Below are 12,634 nucleotides of genomic sequence, written 5' to 3' on the forward strand. Positions count from 1 at the left end.
ATCCATGAATTGGTTGTTTTAAAGAGTATTTTTTGAATTTATTTGAGGTAATTTAATGTCAGAATTTAAAATAAGATTAATAAAAGTTCCACTTTAATTCAGCTTAAGTGACTAGCAATTTACAAAACTACTAAATGTGGTTTTAAAGAGTTCATATTGGACCACTGAATTGATTTTATTGAATTGTATTGAGCTTTTAACGACCCACTTCAAGGAAAATTTTGTTTTTTTAACATTTTCCTCATGATGGAGGAAATATATGAAGAAAATTAGGCTTAAAATTGCATTTCTGACTTTTTCTTTATTTAAATCATAGTGAATACAGAGCTGATGTAAAAATATAGACTTATAAGTGTTATGTACAAGTTACTATGGTAAGCCAGAAGCTCTCAGCCTTGCTCCATTCCGATGCATCCACTTGACTAGATCCATATATGTTTTAAATAGTTTTTACCCTTAGTAGTGTTCCTCATCTGAGCTGCTATCTGGCTCAAAACTGTACGGCTGAAAAGCTCCAAAATTGTTTACAAATTTTGCCGCACTGCTAATGTTAGGTTGGGGTATGAGGGGCTGTAAGCTAGCGGAACAGGGAAGATGATGGGAAGGGGGTGGGCTTATACCGTGCCAGGAGGCCCGCCCAACTGTTGCTCTGCAGAAACTTTCCAAAAAAACTACACAGGTTTTTTGATTTGAGCTAAAAATGCCATTATCACAGTTTAAAAGAACACTGGGAGGGTTTTAAATACATCAAAAGATGATGGGAGTGGGTCTTTAAATTAAAATCGTAGCTTTTATCATAATACCCTGCACATCACTTTTGCTAGGATTGTTTATGTGAAACAGTGAAATTACAGTGGGTTTGTTTTCTGTACATCATTTAAACTCATTGATTCAACTAATGGTTTAATCACTATGCTGTGCATTTCCTAAATCCATTTGCTTACATTAGTCAGGAGCCTATTTCCTCTGTTTTTAGAGCTGCGTTAATGCTGCGCACGAAGGCAAACATTCCACACACTTTTTCTGCTACAGCTTTGTTCTCAGTGACAAAAAGTAACAGCCTACTATGCAGCACGCCTGCTGCTACACCAGCAAAAAAAAATGACTTAACGCAGGGGTAGACTGAAATAACCTTTCTGCCCATCCGATGGTTCCCCAGACTTCCTGTTTGACAAAACGAAATCCCTGCTAATGCCTGGCTTTCCGACCTTTTCTCTATTACTGTCTGACTCAATTGGCTTTTATTAATCTGCTCCATCTTTCTGGCTGAACCAGAGTCCAACCTTTGGGTCAAAAAGTCCAGCCCTTTTTTTTTTTTGTTCTGCCTGCAGCATACCGAGATGAGCCCAACCACTGTGAGGAAAGAGGGAAGAGAGATGAAGTGGAAAGATACAGATGGGTGGACAGAGTTCAGAAGTTTGGAAAAAAACATAGTGTTATAGACCCACTCTGATCATATTTTAAAATCTATTTTAAAAGCGTTCCCAGTTGTCTTTTAATTATGATTATGCCACTTTTAGCCTAAATCCTGTGTCGTTTTCTAGTCTGTTTCTGAAAGCAGTAGTAGTTCATTAGAAATTTGCCTCTGAGCTGTGGGTAAACCAGCAAAGTAAAGCAGCCCCCTTCCCATCATCTATCTGTTTACATACTCTCTTTCACGCTTACAGTCCATCACACACAATATATCGCAAATTTATCGTTAGCGTAAGATCAAGCTGTACAATATGCATATCGCAAAAGATGGCGAAAATTGCAATACATGGTTACCTTAAAAACCTAAAACAATCTTATGGCAGCTTGATGTATTTAACAAATCAAATAAATCCATTTATGCATTTGACCAATGAGCTGCACCCCTTCAAGTTGTTGACGAATTAGATGGAGGTCTTTCATGTTAGATGTTTATGTAGATGTTCATATGTAGACGAGGGTCATTTGGAGTATAATTTTCAAAATGTTTCAGTGAAATGGAAATTATGTTTTTGGTATTTTTGCTATTTGTGTATATACCGCAAGTTATATTGTTATCGCAATATTGACTAAATATTGATCACTTATATCGCATATTGCAAGTTTTCCTCATATCGTGCAGCCCTAACCCCAACTTCACATTACAAAAAAGGCGAGCAATATTGGAGCTAGTCATCCACACAGTTCTGAGCCAGATACCAGCTCGGATGAGGAAAACAAAATGTTTACGGATCTATTTGTCTGCAAGTGGATGCAACAGAACGGAGCAGAGCAGGGAGCTCATGGCTTGAGGAAGTAACTTGTACGCCAATCTTACAAGCTTTCATACATGCATTTTTTCATCTGCTCCTGACTCACTATGATTTGAATAAAGAATTTTAGCTTAATTTTTCCTTACACATGTCCTCCATCATCAGAAAAATGCCCCAAGAACAAGTTAAAAACACCAAAAATACATTTTTTATCAGAGAGGGTCTTTAAAAACCGAGCAAAACTGTATTGAAGCAATCTAAGGTAGCGAGGGCAGAAGAAGAGGAGTGGGTTCATCCTGAGTAAAGATAGACTTGAACACAGGAGAGAACAGACTGCCTCTGGCACACAGGCTACGCTTCACAGCTGTCTGACTTCCAGAACCCTTGTGGACAAGTCGGCAGGGGTTTGAAGGAACTGCATGTCCAGGAGATATAATTTTTTTTTGATTTTTTTAAAGTTGCCGCTAGGTTGAATGAGCGCATTACAGTGCAAGAGAGGTCCGTACTTTAGGTGATCAATCAACCCAAAGGAAGAGACATCCACTTTATAACCATTAGAGACCGGAAACATGAGCAATAAAGAGCAAGAGAGTGTACTGAACACCATTACACCCAGCTCTTGTCCACACCGCCTGCCTTCGCTTGAACATTTGGGCCAATGGAATCTCATTAGTTTTATGCCGCTTCGACATGACAGATGAAACACTGCAGTTCATCATCATCTCACAAACCTGGCAGGACAAAGTGGAGGACGGAATACTGATAAGTTTGGGATTGTGGATAGAGAGGCACGTTAAAGAAACTCCAAATGCATGGATCTGCCACCTGAGGCTCTGGAGCCACATGTGTCTCTTTTACCCCTCCATTGAGGCTCGCTGAAGAACTGACATATTTTCGGACAGCAAGCCACATTAAGTAAAACAAAACAGTCAGACAGCTCATTCAAAACAGCTGAAGAACAGTGCTAGGCTTCTGACTTCAGTACCTACAAGGCTCCAACATTCCAACAAGCGATGCGACATATCAGTTTAAAAAAGTCGTACTAAAACATTTAGAAAGACCAGATTTCATACTGGTCTGTCTAAACTCACTGGATTATAAAGCAGATTTTTTATTTTTGAAAGTAAATTAGATTATTTTTAATGCGACTGAGTCAAAAAAAATCCAGGAAGGGTCACGTAATTACCTCTGATTTAATTTTAGTTTGTTAGATATAAAGATTTCAGTTGGATATGCACCACAAACAGTAAAATAAACTGTATTTATACTTTGTTTAAATTAATTTAATTCAATTCAGTTTTTTTTATTTAGCCCAATATTACAACAAAGTTGTCTCAACGGGCTTCACTAATTGTACAATTATAAAATACAATAGCTAATTGCTTAATTAAAGTAAAATAAACAGACTAAGCTAAACTGGGCATTCCTGCCCGTAGACCCACCTTTTTGGCAAGTAAAAACTCCCAATCTGATAAATTTTTAATTATTACGACAACTTTTCAACCCGTTAAGCAATCAACTTAACTCCAGTGGATTGTGTACCTGACAAAAGAAGTCTTGCGTAATTTAGCAGCACTTTAAATAATGTGTTGGTTATCGGTGCAAAGACGACAGGAAAAGCCGCTATACTCCACGTCAGAGTCAGCTGATTCATGTTGATCACGTAAACGGTATGTCAAAGAGTCTGTGCTTTCAACCCTTTAAAACATCTCCTGTTTTAAAAGGTTGAAAGCCATTTGGCTTCCGACTTGTGGGATGAGTGTTGATGATGCTGCCTCTACACCTTATAGCAGCTGACAAGCTCTGAAAAATTAAGTCAAAACTGCATCCTTGCCGTGTTTTATATAAAAAAAAAACTCTCACAACAAAGAGATTAAAAAACTGTTCCACAAGGAAAGATAAATAAAGTATTTGGAGGCATTTTTGGGATGGCTTTCATTTTCCTGTTGCTCCTGAAAATGAGTGGTGTTGGTCAAAAGGGGAAGTGGAAGCACACATTCTGGGACTGGGCAGGATCCAGCTGGCAAGAGCTCCTAAAGCTGACACAAGGACAAAGCTCCAGACTGTGCTGCTACCCCTCTGAAGCAGGGCAACAAGTTGGAGCCAAATGGCCCCTGGCAATATTAGGGATGCCATAAAGGCTGCCCGAGTGTAATTTATATACATGTTCTCCTATTTATCACTCACGTTCGTGTCCTTGAAACACCCTCTGAGCCACAGAGGAGGTTCAATGTGAGCAGAGAAGTTAATTTCCGCTGCCCTCTTCAGTATTGCATGTTGAGAGTGCTACCCATGGAGGTGGTGGACTTGAATTGTCATCAAACTTTACCAAAAAAAAAAAAAAAAAAAATTCTCATAGATTATCCAACCAGCTTCACATTGTTCAATTACTGACAGCCTGACCTCAAGTTGGCCAACAAAAAGTGCTGGCAATAGATGCCAAACACAGCCAATCAACCAGAAAGACAAAACTGAGAATCTGGCCCAGAATTCAACACAGCCAATTAATTGTTATTTCCGTTCAGCTGCATCACCAGTGGAGGTTGTGTGGGAAGAGCTCAAGCAGAGCTGCCAACAGGTCTGTGTAAACTGTGGCAGGCAGGAAGTCACAAGTTTTGTTTAAAAAAAAAAGGGTTTCATCTTTCACTACAAACTTTATTCACCCCTCAGTTTAACTTTAGATTAAAAAAAAAATAGAAAAACTAAAGCTTTGTAAGTGGCCACCAAAAAACTGTGGGTTGAATAAATCATTAGTTTGTCATTTTGCTCAGAAAAAAGCTCACGCGGGAGAGGAGTCGCACGAGAAAACCCACACTTTTCTGATCTCCTTTCATGAAAGCACTGTCAGAACTCTCAACTAATATTTTATGTTATACACAGTAAACGCCTCTATTCAATAATTCATGCTCATCCCTCGGTGATGGCATTGAATTTTCCTCTACAAAGTGCGAGCAGTTCTCCTCACTTCACCCAACGATGACAGACAAAATGAGACTCTATAGATTCCCCGCTGACCTTCCTTTAAAACGAGGCTGCACTCGGTTTTTTCAAACGCGGCTCACATCCCTGCGGGAAACAACACCTCATAAGGTTGCAGCTTCTCTGAAGCAGCAGCAGCAGTTCATAAGAAGTCCTCACAAACTCCCAGAAAAAAGGGACCAAGCGCGGGGTCGCCGTGCAGCGTAGAGTTTGTCTTGTTATTTCACCTTCGGTTTGGAGGACTCAGCAGTTCAACCATAAAATATCGCCAACACCCTCCAGCTTTGAGCAGCTATATTGCCTGACATTGTTATCAGCAGCTAAAATGATTTAAGCCGCGCTGACATTCTCTGCAGGTCAAAGCAATATTTTGAAGGATTTCAAACCTGTTTTGAAGTATCTTCTATTGCTTTCATGCATTGCATTTTTTAAATCAAAAATTGTTTTATCTGATTGCTGCTCCTCTACACACAAATCTCACAGCCCATTTCATATTCTGCATAAAGAAACAACACTGCTTAGCTCTGTGCACAAATCTTGAAATAAAGTGCCCGGAGTTGGAGTCCGATGCAATAAAAACATCTATCATTTTACAGTGCTTTAGGAATTTTCTGCTTATATCACAAATCTACAGTATTAATCCCTATAAAGCAGTCACACAAACTGAATCAGACTGTCGCAGAGGAGGTTTTCCGATGTCGGAGTGAATTCAGAACACATGGCCATCACTAGAATCTCTGTATTCAGTCTACAAGGATCCCTTCCCTGTCAGTGATCTGCAGCTTTTAATGGCCTACACAAATGAAAACTATGTTTTGAACATCCTCTCGTTGCACTTTTCCGATGATGAAGGACATATATTAAGAAAATTGAGCTTAAAGTACCCCTCTGATCATCTTTTGAGCTGTTTTAAAGCAGTTTTTAGCCTAAATCTAAAAACCTGTATGTTTTTTTAGGACATAGTTTCTGCAGAGCAGCAGTAGTTCGTTAGACGTACATGGATCTAGTCATCTACAAGTGGATGCATCAGAATGGAGAAGAGCAGGGAGCTTGTGGCCTGCCGTTGTAGCTTCCATGTCATAGCTAGAAGCTTTCCTCAAAGGCATTTTTTTATCTGCTCCTGAAATGCAATTTTAGACTTAATTTTCTTTATATATGTCCTCCATCATGAAAAAAAATGACACAAGAATACCAAAACACCAAAAAGATGGTTTGAGTTTCTCTTTACTCAAATCATTGTGACAGGAGTAGACAGAGAAAATGCAGTTTGAAAAAGAACAAATTTGTGGCGCAGAAAATATGTTCAGTGGGCCACAAGCTCCCTGGCTCACAACTCAGAGGAGAATTTCAAATTAACCTTTTTTTGATTTTTGCTTTAAAAAAAAAAAAAAAAAGAAGAAAAAAAAGGCACAATCGTAATAAATAGACCACAGGGAATGCTTTTAAAACAACTCAAAAGATGATTGGAGTGGGTCTTTAAACATGTCTAAGTTCTTTTGTGCAAAGATCGTGGAAACTCTATGCGACGTGAGGATGAGGGATAGTGAAAGTTGAGATGACAATAAAAACAAAAGCCAGGAAAATCCTGCAGAGTAAAGCATCTCCACGACAAAATGCACAGAACAATGGCCCAAACCGTGCAGTCTAGCTATATGTTTCTTTCAAATTCAACTTTCTGCTTCTAAGCACAAATTATTTTGCACAAAGCCCAAGTGCTGCAATGTGGGCCTGCTTCTCAAGCCCCGACTTCACCACTCTGACTGGTTTTTGAGAGATAATCCCACAGATTTTTCTGAGCCACACCATAAGCAGATCAGGTGTCTCAGTTTTAGGAGCCCCTGCCTGTCATAAGTATTTAAGAATCAAAGCGCCGTCTTGTAAAAACATTGGAAAATGACTGCCTCGGGCTCCCAGCTCCATCCCTAATATTTACTTGTTGATATCTGAGGCAATCGTGAAAACTGTCAAAATGTCAGCCGTCGTGATGCAATCTAATAGCAAACTGTCAGAACGATATACGGCGCCCCCGTCAGCGGACAAATGCTGAAGGGAAATACAAAGTAGAAACAGTTACAAGGAAAGCTAAAGCTGATGAAAACAAATGTTCAGGAACTTTCTCCCCGCTGGGTGCAGCGCTGCTTGAGGCGCCCAAAAGCCCATTCGGGGAGGGGGAGCCGGGAGCCAAATCCCTGACAACCAAATCCAAGTCAGGAATCTGTAAATGTCTGGGGCGTTCATCTGTGGAGCCGCTGTTCTCTGCAAAAACCAGAAAGTGCTTCACCAACCCAAGCAGCATCATGCTCAAAGTGCAGTGGAGAAAGTAATGAACCAGTGGGGGAAAACAGAGGCAAACAACAACACCAGGAACAATAGTTGCTGTGCAAATTTGGAGCGGCAGCTAATGAGATAAAGCGCTCTGATACCCCCTTTCAGATCTAATCTTTTTCGTGGGAGTGAGTTGAATTACAAGAAAATTTGCCGTTTTTATTTGTGGCGGCCCGTAGAGAGATTTTCCCCCTGCCTGGCAAGATGCTCTTCATTAGTGCTCCACAACAGGATCAGACAAAACACAAAGCATCAGACGGCAAAGCCACTTCACTTCTGTTGTTCATCACATTTCTTTCCTCTTTCCACTCCTGCAAATCACTAATGCCTTAGTCACTTGCAACACTGTAAAGGTGTTGCAGGTTTTTGGGTTGTTTGGGTTATTTGTTCAGTAGCCTTGAGAGTCTTAAAAGACGACTTTTAAATGAAAAAGTATCGTTATTTTTATTATTACTATGGAGATTCGTAGACAGGAGCTGCATCTGAAGCTACGTTCACACCGCCCTCAGTAATACACGTTAAAGCCTACTTGCTATTAAAAGTCCACGTAAATGCACATAAATGCGCGTTTTGGGCTCCTGCATTCAAAACTCTTACATTCACACGTAAATACACACTTTTTTTAAGGGTCTATGTACAAAACAAATGGCCGCTGAACGCATGTTCAAAGCTAAACCAGGCCGAACTTTGACCAATCAGGGACTCAGATCCGGTTGTGACGTATGGTCACTACCAAAAAATGTTCTTGAAAATGTGCATAGCTACATGTACACGCAAGAGTTTTGAATGTGAAAGTTGGAAGCGCGCATTTATGCGCGTGAACATGCTTAACAGTCAAGCTGCATGCAAAGGGAACACAAGGAGCAGAGATGCCCAAATTAGTTTAGGCTGTTTAAGTTGGTTTAGCAATCAGCTATTGAACTCTATGACTTTATGTTCTTTATGATTCATGTTTATTACACAATTACTGGTATGAAGCCCATTGAGATGCCTATTGTTGTAAATATTGGGCTATACAAATAAAAATTGAATTGAGTTGAACAGCACTAACAAACAGGCTTCCTGTACAGTGAGGAGGATTCAGACGGGTTGAAAAGATTGGAAAATCGTGCCAGAGTCTTACTTTCCCGTATTGTATTAGTGTTCAATACGACCTGTCGCCTGCAGCATGTCCAGATAAAAAAAGCGCATTAACATTTTCACCCTGCGGATTCACCGAGCGGTCTACAATCTTGATATTTCCTTCGTTCTCTGGACAGGTTTGCCTATTTTTCGCCCGCAGACAGCCCGTATCTACCCTTATGGGCAGTTGTGACAAAGGCACAAGATTTGCTCCCACTTCCCAGCCCCCACTCCACATCCACAGTCTGTTTCAATCATCAGGTTTTAATTTAACATCTCAACTTCCCCTGCTGACCGCCTGAAATATTTCCACGCTCTCTTGCAGGTGAGGGTGGACAAAAAAACAGTGCAACAGCCCACTGATATTCTCAGTTCTGTCGCCTCCAATTAGCCCATTCAGAGACATCTCTGCCCTTTGGCTCGCCGGAGTTTCAGATGAAAAGATCTGAGCAACATCCCCTTGCATTGTACGCCCCCTTCTTCCCACCATCTAAATTTGAGCGTGTCTGGATTTGTGAGACTGCAAAGGGGACAAATCGCAAGAAAGACCGCTAGGAATTTTTCTTTTTTTAATCCTGTATCTTAAAATAGCAGCTTGCTGTAACACCATTTCCAGTGGATGTGGGTTTAACTGGAGATTTTCTTACATAGAAACTAAGTTACTCCAACAGTTTCACCTTAATCACACTCCATATTATATGCATCATAAATACTGATGTTTCTAAGAAGCTAAGCCCTTTGAAAATGAGAACACGTGGTCTTTTTGCAGAATTATCCAGCCGGAAAAACCTGGCAGCTCCATCAAATTTGCTTGCAACCTGCTTCCCTGTCACCTCACTTTTTAAATCCAAACTAAAGTGAAGGGGATTGTAAACAGCGGCGCGGTGAGCCGCTGCACCGCAGTGTGCAAGCAAGTCTTTTTTTTTTCTTTTCTTTTTGGGAGTTAATGAGAGGGCTGGAGCGCCAAGACTTCTTAAAGTGGGGCAGAAAACTTTGCTGGTTCATTGGAAGCCTTTCCTCAGACCTCATGTCCAAAGAGTGCACATGTTCAGAAAAAAACCCCAACAGAGTACATAAACAAAGCCGGTGAAAACTGGACCTATTTACTGCGATTAAACAAGCAAACAAGTCAAAGCTTTTTGTGAAGCTCGCATCCTTTCTGCAGATTTCAGGAAAACTTGCTTACCAACAATACCTGATGTCAAATGTCCGGAGGCCCTGAAGTGCAAATCACTCAACGCAAAAACATCGTAATTATAAAAGCTAAGCAAATAATTAAAAAAAATGGTTTCTTATTTTGTTTGATTTCATTTTGATTGAGTTTTTCCAAAATGTGCTCCTTTTTTTTAATGTAAATCGGAAAAGGTCGGTACATTGTAGATTGGATGATGATGTTTGTTCATCATTTCACTCAAAGTTTTTTTTTGGCATAAACTGATACTAGATATGCTCTGTGCTGACATTAAAGACGCATTTGAAAAAACTCAAACGCCAAAAACTCATCCAATCAATGACGTCCCATACTTTTTCCCGTTTCTTATTGTGCTTCGTTTTTTAAATTCATTTTGATTTCTGGAAATTAAATTTTTTTGTAATTGTGTTTTGATTTCTGGAATTTCTTTTTCTTTTGCTTTTTCAGTTGCTATTGTGATCTTTAGTATGTTTTTGCATTAAGTGATTTGTTGGTGTGATTTGCACTTAAGGGCCCCCTTGGGAATGAGGCCGGGCAAAACTCGACTCATGTGAGAATTGCTTCAAAACTTTTGGACAGAAAGTGGAATAAGACTTCTTTTCCGAGACTTTTTCATTTCCTGAGCAGCCGATCTGAGGAAACCGCAGATTTTCTGGGCTGATAGATGGACTGTTTGTCCAAAAATGCATCGTTTCATGCCTCCATTGTTGCCTCATCTGTATGCTTGACTGTAGTTCTAATGAGGAACAAACAAATTTGGCTGCAGAGTTAATTACAGTCATTAAAACCTTTGTAATCTGTGCAATTATCTACATCTCGACATTTACAGTTTGTGGCCTGTAATTAAAAGTGAATCACAACAAATTCATTTGCCAAAACGTGGGTTCAAGGTGAGCCGCAGGTACAAGCCCCTCCTCACTGTGCTCACCTCCAACAAACTGGATGCCACCGGCCACTCGGCCAATCGTACGTGAGATGAGGTCGGAGATGCAGCAGCCCATGAGGGCAGTGAGTGCCACCAGCAGGAGGAGGCCACACCCGACGCCCGTCACCACCGTGCAGATCCTCCACTGCAGGCTCGGGATGCCGTGGAAGGAGGCGTAGCGCCCACACTGCTCCAGCATCACCGTCATCTGCCTCTCCTCGTCCCTCACTGGGTAGGAGCAGCGCCGGAATGTACCAAAGGACACCGGCTTGTCCATCTGTGTTCCCAGCAGCCAGTAGGGCATGAAGAAGCCGACGCAGGAGGCAGCGGCGCTCAGCAGGGACAGCAGGGCCCAGATAACACCTGTGCACGTCAGACTGGACGCCATTGGAAGCAGCGCAAGTTTCTCACACAGTCACTGAATGGACAGCAGTTTAATGAACAGATGCTGGAGGTCTTGAGGTGAACATTTAACACTCGCAGTCTTTACCACCTCAGGGACTCCAGGTCCCTGTCAAAAAGAAGGGGAAAAAAGAGGCAGAAAAACAGATAAGTGGTCTGTTCTGAAAAGCTGTTGGCTTATGAGAAACCATGAAATATCTGTTACATAAGTGAAAAAAAAACGAGGAATTTTCATCTACTTCAATACATAACCAGCCATATTTTACAAAGAATAGAAAGCTGGAAACAGAGCAAAATGATTAAATGATATGCATTATTATTCAGATTTTGTTGCCTTCCTGTCAGGAATTTAGTAATTTGAGATTTTTTTCAAACATGCTTAAAGAAACCTCGTTTTAAAAAATGTAATTGGGGTTTGTTTATTATAAAAAAATGATTTTATAAAAGCAATTTTAAATCCACATTTTCCTCCTTTGTCCTAATCCCATCATGCACCAAGCATCTACCCCAAAGATGGAATGTAAACAAAGATAACAACAAAATAACTGTTTATTCAAACACAATGTCATGCGTTATTCTGTAAAACACTTGGCCAAATACAGCAACATCATGGCACAAACGAAGCTTTTTATTGAGTCTAAACGAAACTTTATCAGAGTAGATAGTAAAACTTCAACCAATGCAGGAAATGACTTGTTAATTAACAACGAACCAACAGAAAAGGTTGGACTGGGATTGCAGAAATTGCAGATAATCTCCAAGAACGCACGGATTAATGTAAAAATGCGTCAAATCTTACATTTTGGAAGACTTCCAGAAGAAGGTGAGTTAGGTATACACAGGTTGTTCCCATATGCGGACCCCAGCTGGGTCTAAAACAAACTTTTTTGCAGAGGAGGACGAGAGGCAGGAAGCAGAAACCGACGATCCGAAAAGTGACTGCAGGACGTGCGCTGGAATCGGCTTCTTCTCAACGGTGCGCTGCACCGGAGCAGTGATCCGTTCTCCACTCGCGCGCGGAGCCGCTGCTGCTGCTGACTGCCCGAACCCCGAGCTCACATTCCAGCTCAGAGACTGGAGGGAGGCGGGGAGGAGGCGTCCAAGAGACGCCGCTGGGATGCAACCATCAATCACGCCGAACTCCACCCAGGGGCCGGACTCACCTCCACCACGCTGACGCATTCACGGACAGTCAGAAAACGGAAGCTTTACTTTGTACGCGTAAAGGTGAAACACATTACGAAATAAACATCTGTTATTTATAAAAATGGAATTAGCAAAAACAATAATTCTCTTTTTTTATCTCTAATAAAATTCAGTTTGGGTTTATTTACTAAGGCAAACATATTCAATTCTTAGTTGACAATTCAATCATTTTAGGAATTCATGCAATCAGTAATGACATTACATTACATTATATTTTAAATAGTCTGAATATTTTAATATGTATTTGTGCAGAACATAGTT

The 12,634-nt window shown here is 40.7% G+C and overlaps 1 protein-coding gene across 1 annotated transcript in view; it reads right to left on the reverse strand.

Annotated features, from left to right (window-relative positions):
- Positions 1-12,285, reverse strand: part of lhfpl6 (LHFPL tetraspan subfamily member 6) — a 60,982-nt gene extending 48,697 nt beyond the window's left edge. Inside the window, exons 1-2 of the mRNA XM_004075289.4 lie at positions 11,967-12,285; positions 10,769-11,276 (exon numbers count right to left, since the gene is read on the reverse strand). Coding sequence (XP_004075337.1) covers positions 10,769-11,153 — 385 coding nt within the window. The 5' untranslated portion in view covers positions 11,154-11,276; positions 11,967-12,285. The remainder of the gene's footprint in view (positions 1-10,768; positions 11,277-11,966) is intronic.
- Between the last annotated feature and the right edge of the window lie 349 nt (positions 12,286-12,634).

Source organism: Oryzias latipes, chromosome 13 (assembly GCF_002234675.1).
Source record: "Oryzias latipes chromosome 13, ASM223467v1".
Classification (NCBI taxonomy): domain Eukaryota; kingdom Metazoa; phylum Chordata; class Actinopteri; order Beloniformes; family Adrianichthyidae; genus Oryzias; species Oryzias latipes.